This window comes from Euprymna scolopes, chromosome 39 (assembly GCF_053919585.1).
Source record: "Euprymna scolopes isolate OS-2025 chromosome 39, ASM5391958v1, whole genome shotgun sequence".
NCBI lineage: Eukaryota > Metazoa > Mollusca > Cephalopoda > Sepiida > Sepiolidae > Euprymna > Euprymna scolopes.
Window position 1 is genome coordinate 72,039,533 of NC_136520.1, and position 16,928 is coordinate 72,056,460.

Genomic DNA, 16,928 nt, shown 5'->3' on the forward strand with positions numbered 1-16,928 from the left:
ATCATTTCCGTCTCATTAACTCTTATACTTGAATAGGTTTTGGTCTTGATAAACGATTTTTTTTTTTTTTTTTTTTTAAATATTTTATATTTTTCTTAGTCTTTCATCAAGACAAAAAAATTAGCAAAAAGGAAAAAAAATAATTTAAAAAATTATCAAAATTTTTTTTCTTTTCTTTTAAAATAAAAAAAAAATTTTTTTTTAATGAAAAAACAAAACAATATTTTTGGATGTTGTTTTTGAAACAATGAAATTTTTTTTTTTTTTTTTTGATATTTTTATTATCTTTAGCAACAATATATCTGTATGAATTTTTTTTTTTTTCATGGGCAAAAAATGAATTTTACATCCAGCAAATTTAGTAATAATGGAAGATTAATAGTTGTTAATAATGAGATTAATAATGTCTTTTTTTTTCTCCTTATTCCTTTTAAATGTAAGTAATAATGTTATTGCATGGCTAGTCTTTCGGACTAGAAAAGCAAGGCTTGTCAAAGCAGCCCTCTTTCGAGTACAAGTTCCGCAGAGATGTCATGTGACCAAAGCTTTTGAGTGAATTGACTTAATCCTGCAATTTCACCAAAGTGAAAACTAAAAAAAAATTTTCAGGAGGTGGGTGGTCGTTATTTGAATAAATGAACATAAGTTGGTGTTTTCATCAAAAGCTACTGACGGAGGGGGAAATTGTGGGTTTATACCTTACTCCCAATGATATTAGCATGCTAATGTAAACAGTAGATACGTTTGGATTTTAACTCGATGGTGAAATGGAAAACTAAAAAGCCTAATTCGATTTAATGGAATTTTAAAGTAAAAAGAGAAATTGAAAAAGAAAAATGGAGAAATAAAAAAAAATCGACTTAATGCAATTCTAAATTAAAAAAAGAAATCAAAAAAGGGTTATGCATTATGTAGGTGCATCGTTTTTATAATGCAAAAGAACTGTCACATACAACAGATTACTTACAGGCAAGGATCAGAGTGTAGTATCTGTTCTGATGCTACACTCAAGTTAATTCATCCTTAGTCAGTGGAGGGGGAAACCCTTCTATATTTATTTTTGCCTACTTCCATTTTTCCAGGAGTTGGTCTTCCCCCCCCCCACCTTGTTTCACACTTATACTTACAACTGATTACTTAGTTATGATTGAGGGAGTTTGCTCATCGACGCCTCCTCCTCCTTTTGACTCAAACTTACACCCCCCTCACTTTTACTACTTGCCTCCTACTCTTCCCCCCCCCCGCTATCAAGCCTTATATCTTCCATCCACCTTCTGCTTTACCTACACGCTTCAACCACCACTCCCTCCCACATACAATTTCCATCCCACATTTTCCCACACTCTCTTCCTCTTACATCCCCTCCAGGTTTTACTATATACATTTTTTTAAAATTTGTTTTCTATTCAATAAAGCTTATTTACACCAAATGATTAAGATCATACAAATTGACAAAAATATCTTTCTTTTACTTCAATGATGTGTCTTTACCCTTATCTTACTAGATTGTGTTCATGCTTATCTAATATTCCATTAAGCATTGTTGACAGTGTTCAATTGCAGGCGCACTCGTTATCTAATGTGATAGCAGATTGGTTAATTCAGTCACGTGACAAAAGGATTTGAAGTTACGCAGTTTCAGTTGGAAAGTTAGCAAAAAAAAAAAAAAATAAATAAAAATAACGTAATGTTCTGCTAGATAGGGGCGTTTAGACCCTGAACTTCTATGCACAAAAATATTCTAGACATAAATTTTTATAATTAATAAAATATTTTCGACATGAATTTTTATAATAAAATATTTTCGACATGATTCTTTATTATTAAAATATTCTTGACATAAATTTTTATAATTAATAATATATTCTCGACAAATTGTTATAATTAAAAAATATACTCGACATGAATCTTTATAATAAAATATTTTCGACATGAATCTTTATTATTAAAATATTCTTGACATAAATTTTTATAATTAATAATATATTCTCGACATGAATTTTTATAAAATATTCTCGACAAATTGTTATAATTAAAAAATATACTCGACATGAATCTTTATAATAAAATATTCTTGACATGAATTTTTATAATTAATAAAATATTCTCGACAATAATTTATATTCATATGCTAGACGAAGTTTTATAATTAAAAAAAATATTCTCAACTTGAATTTTTATAATTAAAAAAATTTCCAATGCATTTTTGTAATAAAAAATATTTTCTAATGAATCAAAAAATATAAAAAAAAGTGTAGAATTTAAAAAAGAGAAATGTCTTATGATTGATACTAAAGTTTTTAGATTAACAATCGAGCAATATACGAAACACAAGTTTGTAATGTTTTTTTTAACTATTTTTTTGCTATAAACAACCCTCGAGGAATGGGAAAGTAAAAAGTGGATAGACAATTTCGTGTTTTATATATGAAAATTTTATATAAAAATTATGGTAAAACAATCGCAGATATTAATTCTTGTCATGTTATAGATTTTAAGAGAAAATAAAAAGTTTCAATATTTTAAAACTTGATGAGGTTTCTGGTCCCAAATTCATATCCTTCGAACCAATACCATGAATCTATCTACCGAAGTACATATATATATATATATAAAATAGTGTCAGGAACACAATATGTCTAATATATATATATATATATATAAAATAGTGTCAGGAACACAATATGCCAAATAGAAAAATGATAAATGGATGATGAATATGATGACTTAAATAACTGCATTTTATTTGCCTGAAGAATTCCGATGAAATCCAATCTTACAATAAAACTGAAAAGGAGGATAAACGTTAACCAAATCTGTTGATACAGAAATTAACTCTCTTTTCTTGATAAGGGAATAATATTTCACTTTTTTTTTTTGGTTTTTTCTTTCATTAAAATTACGATTTTTCATCATTGATGAGACTGAACATGTGTTGCTTCTATGAAAAACAAGAAAATGTATGATTTAATATGATCAAAAGGTTTTGAAGTAAATAAAAATGTTTAAACTAGAAACTCAGATTCTATGGAATATGCTTTAAAACCTGCAATCATTCACGAATATAGCTTTGGAATATTCTTTGCTTTGGATTTTACAACTGTCCTTGTGTCCTTTTCACATTTTAAATTTCAATTTATGTGCTAATAAGCAAAATTTATAATTACCCACATCTATTTTGTTAATAACATTTCCTCTGATGAGATAAGGTATTTATCGAAAATTCATGGATTAAGGAAAAAATTTAATAATAATTTGTACTTCTTTGTCAAACAATAAATTTTTTTGTAGTTCTACATAATTTAATTCAGAATTTCCATATATATATATATATATATATATATATATATATATATATATACTAGCAGGCTGCTTGCTAAAATATATTTTCATTCATATTTATTATTATATACTCTATAGGTTATTATATTGCACTCCATATATAGTAGCGTTTCAAAAGTTTTTTTTTAAATTTGACTTTTGTACTGTCAGCTAGAATTGAAACCAAAACATTTCAGCCATTACTATCATTAGATGAATAAGAAAACGGTAAAATTCAACCAACTTTATGATATAAATGTATATTTGCGCTTACATACAAGAGCACTTTAAGTCAACTTATGTCTGCCTAGTTCCAATTTTGTTTTTCAATTTTGACCCCTAAGCAGCTATTTTTATTGGATAAAACCAAATCGAATTTGTTCCACAGGTGCAAATACTCTCTCTCTAAAGTTTCAAGTCTGTAGACCAAAAATTGACAGAGGAGTTTGGTAGAGACCATTCTTAAGACAGACAGGTAGTGTTTATCACTTTATATATATATAGTAAGTTATAAAATATATATGGCGATTAAGCTACACTGAATATTCCGCGTTTCATCCACTCTAGGACTCTTCAGGCTTATGCGCAAATTTTGTGGTTGTCTGTCTATATTTTATAACTTACTAACTAGCTCTACCTATGTATTGAGCACTTTTGAAGTTTACACATAAATTTATACTTTCATATATTAATTTTATGTGAGTAAATGAAGTAGTTTATATATATATATATATATATATATATATATATATATAGAGAGAGAGAGAGAGAGAGAGAGAGAGAGAGAGAGATTAGCAAGAAGATGATGTTGATAGATATTTACTGATGAAAACTCTCCTTTTTCACTCTGTTCATAAAACCCTCAGACTTTTTTTTATGGTACCTTTCCCTTCTTGCTTCCAAATAATATCTAATAGTTTGGAAAACTCCATGGATTAATGCCTGGTTTAAATTTCATTAAAATTGGATTTACATAGTTAAAGAATTAGAGGAGAAACATATAATTCTGGGATTATAGACTTCCGCAAAAAATTTACACGTAATTTAAATTGCAACCAAATAGGATATATTGGAAGCTTTAAGAGGGGTTCTACCTTCACAGCTCCTTTAGGAATGGGGCATTTAGAGATTCAGGATCACCTCTTTGAAAGTTTTACATATAAATACACTTTTAGTGGGCATGTAGATTCTCTAAACCATTCTTTCTACAAGGAACACACACACAAACATTGCCATTTTTATATATAGAACAGAAACAACTGTGCATGGGGAGTGGTAGTCGAATCAAAATCATGTGATGAATTTTTATCAAAATTGGAATAAGGATTCTAGACAGAAGGCTGAGTAGCATTATATCTTGATTTTAATCTGTAAAAAGGGGACACACAAAAGGTCCCAAACTGTTATGTTTGGGGAATTAATTATTTTTGTACCATATATGTATTCGATATTTGCATAGATACCTTAAAAATTAAAATGATGAAAATGTTTAAAAAGTATTAAGATTTGAATTTGAAGGATGAATTCAAATATTCAATGATAAATGGTCACATGACATATCTGAAAACTTTTTTCTTTATATATATATATATATATATATATATATATTAGTGATGGGACGATTCACAAGTTTCTCCCGATTCTGGTGCAATTACTGATTCCATTCTATACTATAGATTCTGATACGATTTACAGCTTTCAAATTAAAAAGCGTCTAAAAACGAAGAAAAAAAAAAAAAAGATTTCACTGGGAAAGGGAGGGTAATGGAGAGTATTAATCTTAATTACAATATAATTTTATTTTTAATCTGACAAACTTCTTAAAAATTTTTCTTTATGCATCATATCGAAGATTTTGATAAACTAATTGTTTGATTTTCATTGATATTTTTACTTGTGCTAAAATAAAATAAAAAAAAAAATAAAATAAAAAAAAAATCGTTTTTTTTTTTAGAATTGGAAATTAAACTAAAACTTTTCCAATACTTATTCAGATTAATCGTCCCAACACTAATATATATATATATATATATATATATATATATATATATATTAGTTTTAATGGTTCTACAAGCGTTGACTAAGCCTTGTTTTATTTATATATATATATAATAAAAAAATAAATGTTGACCGAATGTATCTGCATGGAAACAAAAATAATTACAAAGGCACAAAGTGAGATTATAGATTCCCACCCAATCGCAGATTCTGTCTGCAATAATTTGGCTGATTAAACTGCGGCTAACAAAAGAAAAATCCAAGATAATCTGGAAGGATGATTGCAGTTTGTAGAAATTTAAAATAAAATAAAATTAAAAAAAAATAATAAAAACAAAGGCACAAATACAGTGTGGGCTGATTATATACCATATTAGGACAAAACGTTTATTTTTAATTTCCAGCCCGATTTAATTTTTTTTTTTCTTGAAGTTTTTATAAGTTTCTTCCTTTTTTTTTTTTCTTTGTATTTTTTTTTTTTTAAATAAACACAAAATTCTAACAAGATGACTCCCCACCCCCAAAAACGAAAGTATATTTGTGGAAAACATACAGTGAGTTCTTTTCTTTTTGTTTCTTTTTTTTCTTTTTTTGTTTCAAAAGTTAAAATATATTTTATTTTCATCTTACTTATATACCAAATTTTTCCCATTTGTGGGCGAGATTGGCACAAGCAATATTTGGACCTCTAGTGATGTTCATTGTGTGTTTATGTGTTTTTATGCATATGTATGTGTTTATATGTACGTACATGTGCAGATTTGCATATATATATATATTATACTTGGGAAAGATTTTCATACATGATTCAAAATTAAAACCTGATAATATAGATATATATAGTGGATATTATAATTATAGCTGTTTACAATATTTCGAGATAACATCTTTTTCAATTGGATTGAGGACAGTCTTTTCTATTTCTTTTTTCTTTTTATGCCTCCAATAAACTATAAGATTTTATTTTTACACTTAGTCTTAAAAAGTTTCTAAAAAATTAACCAACTATTCAAAAAAAAAAAACTTGAAAGATAAAAAAAAATTAAGCATTTGTAAAAATGCACATTTGATACCATGCGCCAGACTGGATATGGAGAAAAGAAACACAAAACAAAACAAAAAAAAAACAGAAAAAAGATTTTCATTTTACTTGAAAAAGGGATGTAATCTAGAAATATTGTTAATAATAGAATACACACTTGATATCTGTGTTATCTAGTTTTATTTGATACGGCTTGATATAGCGTTCAAAAAGATAAGACTTAATTTCTACAATGCCTATGAATAAATATAAATATTAGAAACATAAATTGGAAGCAGAATTAGTCGTACGCCTTTTGTACATCTTATTATGTCTTCTATGAATTTTATATATAAGTGTGTGTGTGTGTGTGTGTGTGTGTGTGTGTTTATTTAGGTAGCGGATTTTCATTCAGGTAAATATTATGTAATAACAAACTTTGTTTTATACCAAATTCTTTTTATGTTAGTATTGTGATGTATTGTAAGTTTACATGTTTCTCTCTCTCTTTTTTTTAGAAGTTGGAAAATTGAGCTAATTTCAGCTACAACAGCAATAACACTTTGCCTGTACACTTAACAAGCTCAATTTGCCAATACCTAAAAGAAGCATACTAGTCCCTCCATTCTCATGATAGAAAAATTTTAGCAAACAAAAAAAGAAAACAATACACCACAATACCAACATGAAAACATTAAAAATTTTTAATCCAAAATAAACTGTTAGTTAATAATTTTATCTTATATATATATATATATATATATATATATATATATATCTGTAGAAATATATTTTCTTATAATATATATCAATCCTTATTTAAAAAGCTCAATATAATTACAGAGCAATATAGAGAATAAATGACAAAAAGTTATACTCCAAAAATCATGATATTGACCATCTTATAATTTATTCCTTTAATTCAGTTGGCAGTATTGTAGCGCAAAATCAATCTATTAATTATTATATCAATCAGTGAATCTATTATGCCCTTATTTCTTCTGATGTGTTAAGGGCATAATAGATTCACTGATTGATATAATAATTAAGTGATTGATTTTGCGCTACAAAACAGATACTGTCAAGAATTGTATAAGTCAACTGAATTAAAGGAATAAATTATAAGATGGTCAACATCACGAATTTTGGAATATAACCTTTTGTCATTTATTCTCTCTCTGTTTATATATATATAGTTTTTATTTGTTTTATATAAGCATTAATATGTCGCTACACATTCATGAGCATGTTTCAGTCAGACAGTCACAAATAACTAGAGACCTCTTCATGAGATATTGCTTATACAAAAGCTTATTGCCTGAAGAGGTCTTTGGTTACTAGCAACTGGCTGACCAAAACATGCTCATGAATAAAAAGTATATCTTGCCCTACTTCGGTATTGAGCACTCTTGTATTAACCTTGCTAAAACTTCGTTGGTTTCTTTCCCCCTGAAAAATATTAACTTGGAATCATATATATATATATATATATATATATATATGCACACATAGGTATATACATTATATATAGAGATGTATGCATATACAAATACATACACACGTATACGTATAAATATATTTATTCATGCAATAATAGGGTAGGCCGACTTTATCTTTTATAACCTGTTGGCAAGATTCATGTGATAATGGGAAGTGATAAATGCCATGGTGGCCTGACGATGATGACTTGGTTGTGCCAAGTTCAAATCCAGTCAGTTCCATAGCACCAGTTTCACTTATGGATGTTGGAAACCTTCATCCGGTTCATTCTGATTCTAAAAAGAGTTGGGCAAAACGAATGCCAACAAGAAAATCCGGTTGGTCAAAAAGAAACGGAAAAAAAACAAAAAAAAAACACGGCAGTGAATCTAAAAATTTCATTCTTTTATGAGAAAATATAATAAAAATGCATTAAAAAAAAAAATAAAAAATTGATTTTTCTTTTTAACTTTTAGCGAAAAATAAAATGATGCTATTCCAATAATAAACTAGTTTTAATGGAAAATACAGATTAATCTCTGTTTTTGCCCCTTTTTTCCTTTCCTAAAACCTAAACATGGCGATTCACAGTAAACTTATCAAGCAGATCACCCAATTCATTTATTTAGGGCATAAACTGACTTTCGCCAGTAATCACTCGACAACATTGAAACACAGAATTGGGCTGGGTTAGGTAGCTTTCCAAAAACACAGCACTCTTCTAAAATCAAAAAAAGATGCCCATAACTCTTAAAGTAAAAGTCTATCTAATTTATGTCCTTCCAGTAAATTTATATGGCCTTGGACTAAACAATTAGTCAATCGCATTGACGTGTTTCAAAATCACTAATGCATTTCATTATGGAACATCACCTGATCGAAAAAAAAAAAAAAAAAAAAATTCAAAATATCCACCCTCTATCAAAATACTTCCGTACCAACTCTATTTGATTAAATCAAAAGTAAAATCCTTAAAATTTTAATGCGGATCATTAAGGGACATCGCCTGATCAAAAACAACAAAATATCCATGCTCTGCCAAACTACTTCCCTACCCTTTATTGTTAATAAATCTCTAAATATTTAATGATAAAGTTGCTTATTCCTGATTACTGTAAAAAAAAAAAAAAATTACAAAATAAGAAAAAAACACGTTAAATGTGCAGATATTTTTTTCAAACGTAAACACACACTTATAAGAAATGATCTATAGATTTTAGTTTTACTGGTTGTTTAAAATCAATCAATATTTATTATTTTATCATTATTACCTGCAGTGGAAGATTTTACTTTTAAAAATCAAATAACAAAGACAAGAAAATAGACACAAATTTTCCTGGTACTTGATTATTTGTCCCAGCACTAATATATATATATATATATATATATGATTAGTTTTTTTTGGAAAAAGAATTCCAGCAGAGTGCTCAATTAAAAGGAAAATCCAAATTTTAAGAGCGTACTTATATTTTGTGTACAGAAAGTTGTTAGTTGAGACAGGTCATTGGTACCGTCGGTTTCAAGCCCGATAATAAGGCCCGTTTAAGGTATCCTTATCAAGCTCTCTTCAGCCAATATTCGTCTATATATATACACACATACATTAGAGAAACATTCAATTTGACTCAAATCTTTCTGCTATAATAAACTAATTCTCCCATAAGGAAACTAGAAATTGTTTCTTATAAGTTTTATTAGTTTTATTTTTTTTTTTTTAAGCCTTTTATTGTTGGTTATAGTGTTTCTAAAGGCGAGTATGTGCAGATGTAAAAATAAATGGACACTCTCTTATCATTAACAATGAAGACTGCTATTAGACGTTCCTGATGGGCCTATTGGCTGTTTTCCCTCGCTGATGAATTAGAAAAATTACTTAGTGGAAAATCGAATCCCAATGTTTGCTGCGACTTGATGATTAAATCCACCTTCATATTAACCTTGTACTGGAATGAAAATAAAAACATATATACATCGAACTATCTATAAACATATCAGTAGGGCCGAAACAATTGTAAGCTTATATAGTACATTGTCTGTCCTCGGTGAAATGGTTAAAAGTATGCATATATATTAAATTTATTTATACAAACATTAATTGCTACATATGTGCATACATGTTTCTATAATCACCCGCGTTGGGGGATTACGTCTTCAGGCCAAGAATTACTGATCAGTTTTGACGGTAATTCTTGGCCTGAAGACGTAATCCCCCAACACGGGTGATTACAGAAACATGTATGCACATATGTAGCCATTAATGTTTGTATAAATAAATTTAATATACTTGCTCTGTTTACTCATTGAGCACTCTTTTGATGGACACATGTTGTTTCATTGGATGTACTTCTAGGAAACTAAACTCTACTGGCTATATATATATATATATTAGTGATGGGATGATTCCTGTATTATTCCCAATTCTGATACAATTACTGATTCTGATTCTTTATAAATCTCTAAACATTTCACTATAAAGTTACTATTTTTTCCCTAATTACCATAAAAAAAACACATGTTAACCGTGTAGATGTTTTTTCTGAAACGTAAAAAATTTTTGCGAAAGTGTGATCTATCGATTTTAGTTTTACTGCTAGTTTAAAATCGATATTTATTATTTTATTTCGTTATTACTAGCAAGTGTTGAACAAAATAAAATAAAATAGATAATTAAAGGAATCATGTTTTTGGCACAAAATTTTCTTGATTACGATATCTCCGAAAATCCCAATTTTTCCAATTTCCACTTCATTGTCTCAACACTAATATATATATATATATATAAATTAATATTACATATGAAGTGTGTGTATGTGTATATATATATATATATATATATATATATATATGCATACACACACACTTCATATTTAATATTTATATATATGATATTTTGGTTTAGTTATATCAAATAACCCAACAATACTTTTAAAGAATGGGAAAACTTCAATTTTTAAAATTCATTTCTAAAAAATGATGAAATTAATAAATTATTTTGTGGTAACCTTTACAATATCCAATTCTAACGACCAGTATTTGTGTAAACTTGTAGTTCCCAAATCGACCTATCATACTCTGCAGTTGTGTGTGTGAATTGTGTGTGTGTGTGTGTGTGTGTGTGTGTGTGTGTGTGTGTGAAAGAGTATATGTTTCTCTTTCGGCTCCTTCAATAAGGGCCAAGGATTCAGGCATTTTTTTTCGTTTTTCTCACAAAATAAGACAAGTCCTGACATTGCCATACTGTTGGCTGCATCCATAGAACTCAGCAGGGTTTTCAGGGATCATCCTCTAGAATTGTGGGTTCTTTTGTCGTCATCATCAAGGCCAATGTGACGTCTTCGAGTTCTTGGATACAGCTGTCTACCGTTCTTGTCTCATCTTCATCCTCGGACATATCAAGATTTAGCTGTTCAAAAATCCCAACCGGAACCAAACTGGCCGCACCACCTTTTCCCTTCCCACGAGATTTGGTCTTGCGTAGATTGCGCTTCCCGGGAAGGCGTCGACCATGGGAGACGGCATCGAGCTCCGATCCAGAACTAGACTCTTGGAGTGGTAAGTTGTCTCGCCTCAGACCTCTCTTGGAATCATTCGAATGACGCAAGAGACGGAGTCCTGATCCACCTGTTAGATTGTGGAGCGGTGGGATTTTTGAATCTTTCGTTTTGGTGCATTTATATGTCGGCTTTGGTGGAAGTTCCGAAGTCTTTGAAGAAATCTTTTCTGTTGGCTCCATCTTGGGTTTCAAAGGCACTGGAAAAACTTTGGATCGTTCGGCGGATAAAGGCCCGGGTAGATTCAACTTTGTGGGCGGCAAGGTGGATAAATCTAATCCATAGCTCGCATTTGGTTGGAGTGGACTGGCTGGTCCAGAAGGTTTCAGATCATCCAAATGATTTTCTAAAGGTAAAAGAGAAAAAAAAAATATATATATGCATTATATATAGTAGTATGAACATATATTAATGGCAAGTAAGCTACAGAATGACCATCTTTCATTCCTGGAAGAAATCGGGCTAAATGTATGGTTTGAGATGCTTTTATGTTTAAGTGGTGTTTACTCGAACTAACCAATCATATTTGTTGGTTTTATTACCACCTTTCATGTTATTATTTTCATTGTCCAATGGGCGTCGAGTCCTTTATTTGAGAAGGTTTTGGAACTCACTACATTTACATGGATCAAATTAACAATAATGACTTTACTTTGATAAATGGGGACTACTATATATATATATATATATATATATATATATATATATATAAAAGTAGAATCAGCACTAATATTAAACACTAATACTATTACACAAAGAAAGGGCTTCTACTATTTAGCCCCTAGCATAGGGAAAATAATAATGAAATAAGAAAATATAAAAACAGATCCTGGTTAACCGTTTTTCCTTAAATATTTCAACAAAATGAATAAGTTTAGAGAGAAAAAAAAAAAAAGTGTACATATTTATTTAACGCATTTTTAAAAGTCTATATATAGACATTGAACAACCCAACCTTCCCATACGCACACGTTTGTCCTTCCCGACATGGGTAGGATTCAAAAACTGTTTTCTTTGTCGTATGGTCTATGATTTTTTCTTTTCTTGCATTTTTACTTCAATATCCTGAAGATGTCCTCTGAAATAGGGACGAAACGTTGATTATTTTAATAATTTCATTCGGTTTTTCTATTTTTCTCAAAACATAACGTCAACCACCGCTGGTATTTTTATTTTTATACATATGTGTGTGTGTATTGAGGATAAATTAATGATTGTAAATTATGAATCAGTTTCAAAAGGAGAAACAAAAAATCAAATTGAGTGTACGATCGTTTCGGAAACGATACTCACTTTATTAATATTGACAAATAAATATTGATAATGAATGTGTCTTTAATATTGTCTCCTCATCAGCACAAATGGGGTGGGGATAGGGTAAGACACCAAAATAAATTAGCATTTTTGTAATAACTAAGGTTGATGAACCTGAAACATAAGAAACAATTTCTTATGTACATTTGTGTATTGAAAAGAATTTTAATGAAAAAGATTTTTTATTTAGAAAGAAACATTTTTTTTTTAAATACCTTCACGGCAACGGCATGTCAATAATTGTTTTTAAGTTTGTCACTTTATATATATGCATGTTGTCCTTGGTTTTTTGGCACAAATGATTCAATTAAGTATTTACTGTTTATTTTTTAAATTAAAGCGCTGGATAAATAAAATGTTTTACTGCATTTAAAAATAACTAACGTCTGATTTATAGCCATTAATTTTTATATTACTTTTAAGATGCAAGGGAGATAACTGGATTTTTTTAAAACATAAACAATCTAAGGGGGATAACTGTCTAAATTTTATTTTTCTAAATTAATTAATATTTTATATATTTTATTTTTCTAAATTAATTAATATTTTATATATTTTATTTTTCTAAATTAATTAATATTTTATATATTTGTAATTATTTTTTATATAAATTATTTTATATTTTTTAATATATATATATATATATATATATATATATATATATATAAATAAATTGAAAATTAATTTATGAAATAGTGGATCAGCAGGAAAATGTTAATAGAAATAAGAACACAAACACAACCAAGATATTTTAGCTGATTTGTTTGACTATATTTGTAACATGGGTACTGTCAGAACTACAACCAAACAAAATTAAATAAATCTGACTCAGCTTTTTTTCTGTTTTAGCAAAAAGCATTTATTACTGTTACTTTCCAAACAATGCTTGTTTCTCCTTTTTTTTTTTTTTTTGTACGGTTCATTTCGTTTGCCATGAGATTAACAAAACCCTGCCATCTCAACACCAGCTTAAAAGTCTCTCGCCGCCACCCCACATCCATCTTGCCCGGCGCACACTTTTCTTATCTCCTCAATCACATGCCAGCCCTTTCTTTGCATACTTTGCGTTTTTCTCTCTGACCATGTGCTCTTCTAATTGCATATGTGCTTTTTCGGCTACTGCTGCTAATATCTTTTTTTCTTTTTCTTGTCACACAAGCCTGCGCACATTTGATAATTTTCATAGTATTTAAACGGCTGCTGCTGCTGCTGCTAATGCCTTCACTATCTATCTATTTTTTGGATGCTGCTGCTATTTTCACATACGCTCATACACACTCTGTTACATATTCATTTTATAACCAAAAAAATATTAAATTAATATGATCAAACAAATTGACCAAAATATCTTGGTTCAGCTTTAATGATGTGTTTGTGTCTTTATTTATACTAGTATGTTTCTTTGCTTATCCACTATTCCATAAACTCACTTTTCATTTTTCCTGAATTTTTCATTTCATATTTACTCCCTAACACCTTAGGTGTGTGTATATATATATATATATATATATATATATATATATATATATATGATGATGATGATTGTAACGTCTTGTCAGACGAGTACCACTCCCTCAGACATTTAAAATCCATGAGCCCAAATGCCTGAGGGAGTATCTATACACAGATGATGTTACAGAGTCTTAGCTTTGTACGACAGCTTAGTCTCTCTCTCTCGGTTCAAAATGTTGAGATCCAGCAACAAGCAAGAGCAAGATAGCCAGCAACAAATTAAACTGCAGACCAGCTTAATGCGGGTACTGGTCTCCCGCTTTATGGTTTTTTAAATCAGAGATTTGCTTCTCCTAGAAAGGTTGCCTTCACCACGGCTTACGGGAGCCCTCTCCACCCCAATACACATACACACACACAAATATATATGGTGCTAGTTGGCCGTTGACCCAGAAAAAGAGTTCATTCGCCCTATATATACACACACACCTGCAAGTAATTATAACTGCTAGAATATATGTAACTATTACCATCCGTGTAGTAATACTTACCTATGTTCCAACTTCATAAACAAAATATTTGTCATATTTGGTATTCAGCTACTATTGACACATACTGGTATACGTGGGAGTAAGAAAGTTTTATCTATTATATTTAATTAAAAGTAATTAAAAATATACAATACATAACATTAACCAGTAATGCTGTGACCTGTAATTTGTTTTTTTATTCAAACAATACCATTTTTTTTAATCAAAATATTATTCTACTATTCCAAATGTGAAGTAACTATGTATTGTTGAATTTTAAATTTTGAATTCAAATGTTTCAGATTGGCCTTAAATTTGATTCATATTAAATATATATTAAGAAATATTCTCCAAATTTCAGGGTTCAAAAGTGTTTTAAAGGTTTTTAGAGAGCCTAATATGGCCACAAAGTCCTAATTAGAAAATTCAGATATTTTAGATTTGGATTAAATTTAGTAATTAGACACCAATTACGCAAGATTCCCCAAATTTCAATTTGTTCTTCGGATTTTTTAAGCTTTAAATTTTAGACATTTTCTAGAATCAAAATCATATAATGGATTTTGATCAAAATTGGAGTAAGGATTCTGGACATAAGGTTTAGTATCAATATATCTGGATTTTAATCTTCATAAAGGAACAGAAAAGTGTACAGGAAAATAATTTGAACCATTCTTCCAGTTGATTATAAAGACAAAACTATGAGTAAAAGATCTTACCTAAGTCGTTGAAGTTTGGAAACTCAGTATGTGTGTGTCTACGACTGCTGTTCGACACGGATGAAGGTGATCTGTCGATGCTCGGGCTTCCTGAAATTGAAGTAGCCGCAGATGCAATACTTGGGTCTTCCAGGTAGGGACACGCTACAGAATGCCCCTGGCGTTGCAGTTGCAATCGGCAAAATATCTTCAACTCCAGATGAGATCTGCATGATAAAAAAAAAAAAAAAAAGACTTTATAAAAAAACAAAAAGACTTTATAATAAAAAAAACAAAAAGACTTTATAAATAAACAAAAAGACTTTATAAAAAAAAAAAAGACTTTATAAAACAATAAATAATATCTTAAACCTTGTTGAAAGTAACCAAAAACTCGACACGTACGAGGTGCCTTCAATAAGTTTCCAGACTTTTTTTGTACAGGCATTTAAAATTGTCACACACTCTTGAAAATTTAGTACGTTATTGCTATACATCTTATGAGATGACTGATCAATTTTTATGATTTCAGGTTCAGAAGAACAGCTACAGCAGGAATTGAAATGCATCCTACTAAAGCTTGATTGTCACAGCTGGTGAATTTCCAAAATGCAATCTGGACGCGAGGGCACTTTAAAAGAACGATATTCGCACAAAGTTTGTCCGAATGCATCAGTCCACAACTACATACTATTTGACCAAGATGGGCATCAAGACAGTTCCTCACCCTCCCTTTTATCCAGACGTTGTTCCCTGTGACTTTTGGTTATTAACTAAGCTAAAGGAAAACCTTAGATGCTGTCCTAATAAGACAACTGAGGAGATGAAAGAGGCTGTGACGAGGGTCATTGACACACTCACACAAAATGACTTCCATGAGGCCTTCCAGAAGTTGTTAGATCTGTACACAAAGTGCATTGCAGCCGGAGGAGATTACTTCAAAGGGGACTAAAGTTTCATGCGCATACTATAAATAAAAGATCCCAGACAAAAAAAAATCTGGAAATTTATTGAAGGCACCTCGTATATATTGATACTATCAAAAAGATGCTTCCTCTGTTTGCATATTTTTGCCAGATTGGGAAGATGATATCATGGAGAATGCACATATAATACATTGATCCTCAAAGGAGGAGATAATGCCTGAGAGGATGATTGATATCATGACGAATAAACATGACCACCTCTCAGAAAAAAAAAAAAAAAAAGAGTTAATGCCTGGGGAGGGAGAAGTTATCATGACAACAGAATAGACAGTTATTATCTCCCCCACACTCTCTGGGAAGATGGTCTCATGACAAAAATTGTTAAAATGTTTTTGATTTATAATAAGGTTATGACCCCAATGATTTCGACGATCGTACTTATAACTTAAGGTTGGGACAATCAATCAGAAGCCTCCAACTTTATTAGAAAAATATCGAATTTTGGATTCAATTCAGTTCGCTGTCAACCTCCATCTTCAAACGACTAAATCGTGACTGCATTGATTCTTTGCTGCCATCTTTGTAATTAAGAATTACTCAACACTCGAGATCATGACTACATTTGATTTACTGCCGCC

At 29.8% G+C, this 16,928-nt stretch overlaps 1 protein-coding gene across 1 annotated transcript in view; it reads right to left on the reverse strand.

The window, feature by feature from the left end:
- Window positions 1-10,950: 10,950 nt before the first annotated feature.
- LOC145263864 (polycystin-1-like protein 1) overlaps window positions 10,951-16,928 on the reverse strand; it is an 842,774-nt gene continuing 836,796 nt past the window's right edge. Inside the window, exons 66-67 of the mRNA XM_080120938.1 lie at window positions 15,386-15,591; window positions 10,951-11,716 (exon numbers count right to left, since the gene is read on the reverse strand). Coding sequence (XP_079977064.1) covers window positions 11,091-11,716; window positions 15,386-15,591 — 832 coding nt within the window. The 3' untranslated portion in view covers window positions 10,951-11,090. The remainder of the gene's footprint in view (window positions 11,717-15,385; window positions 15,592-16,928) is intronic.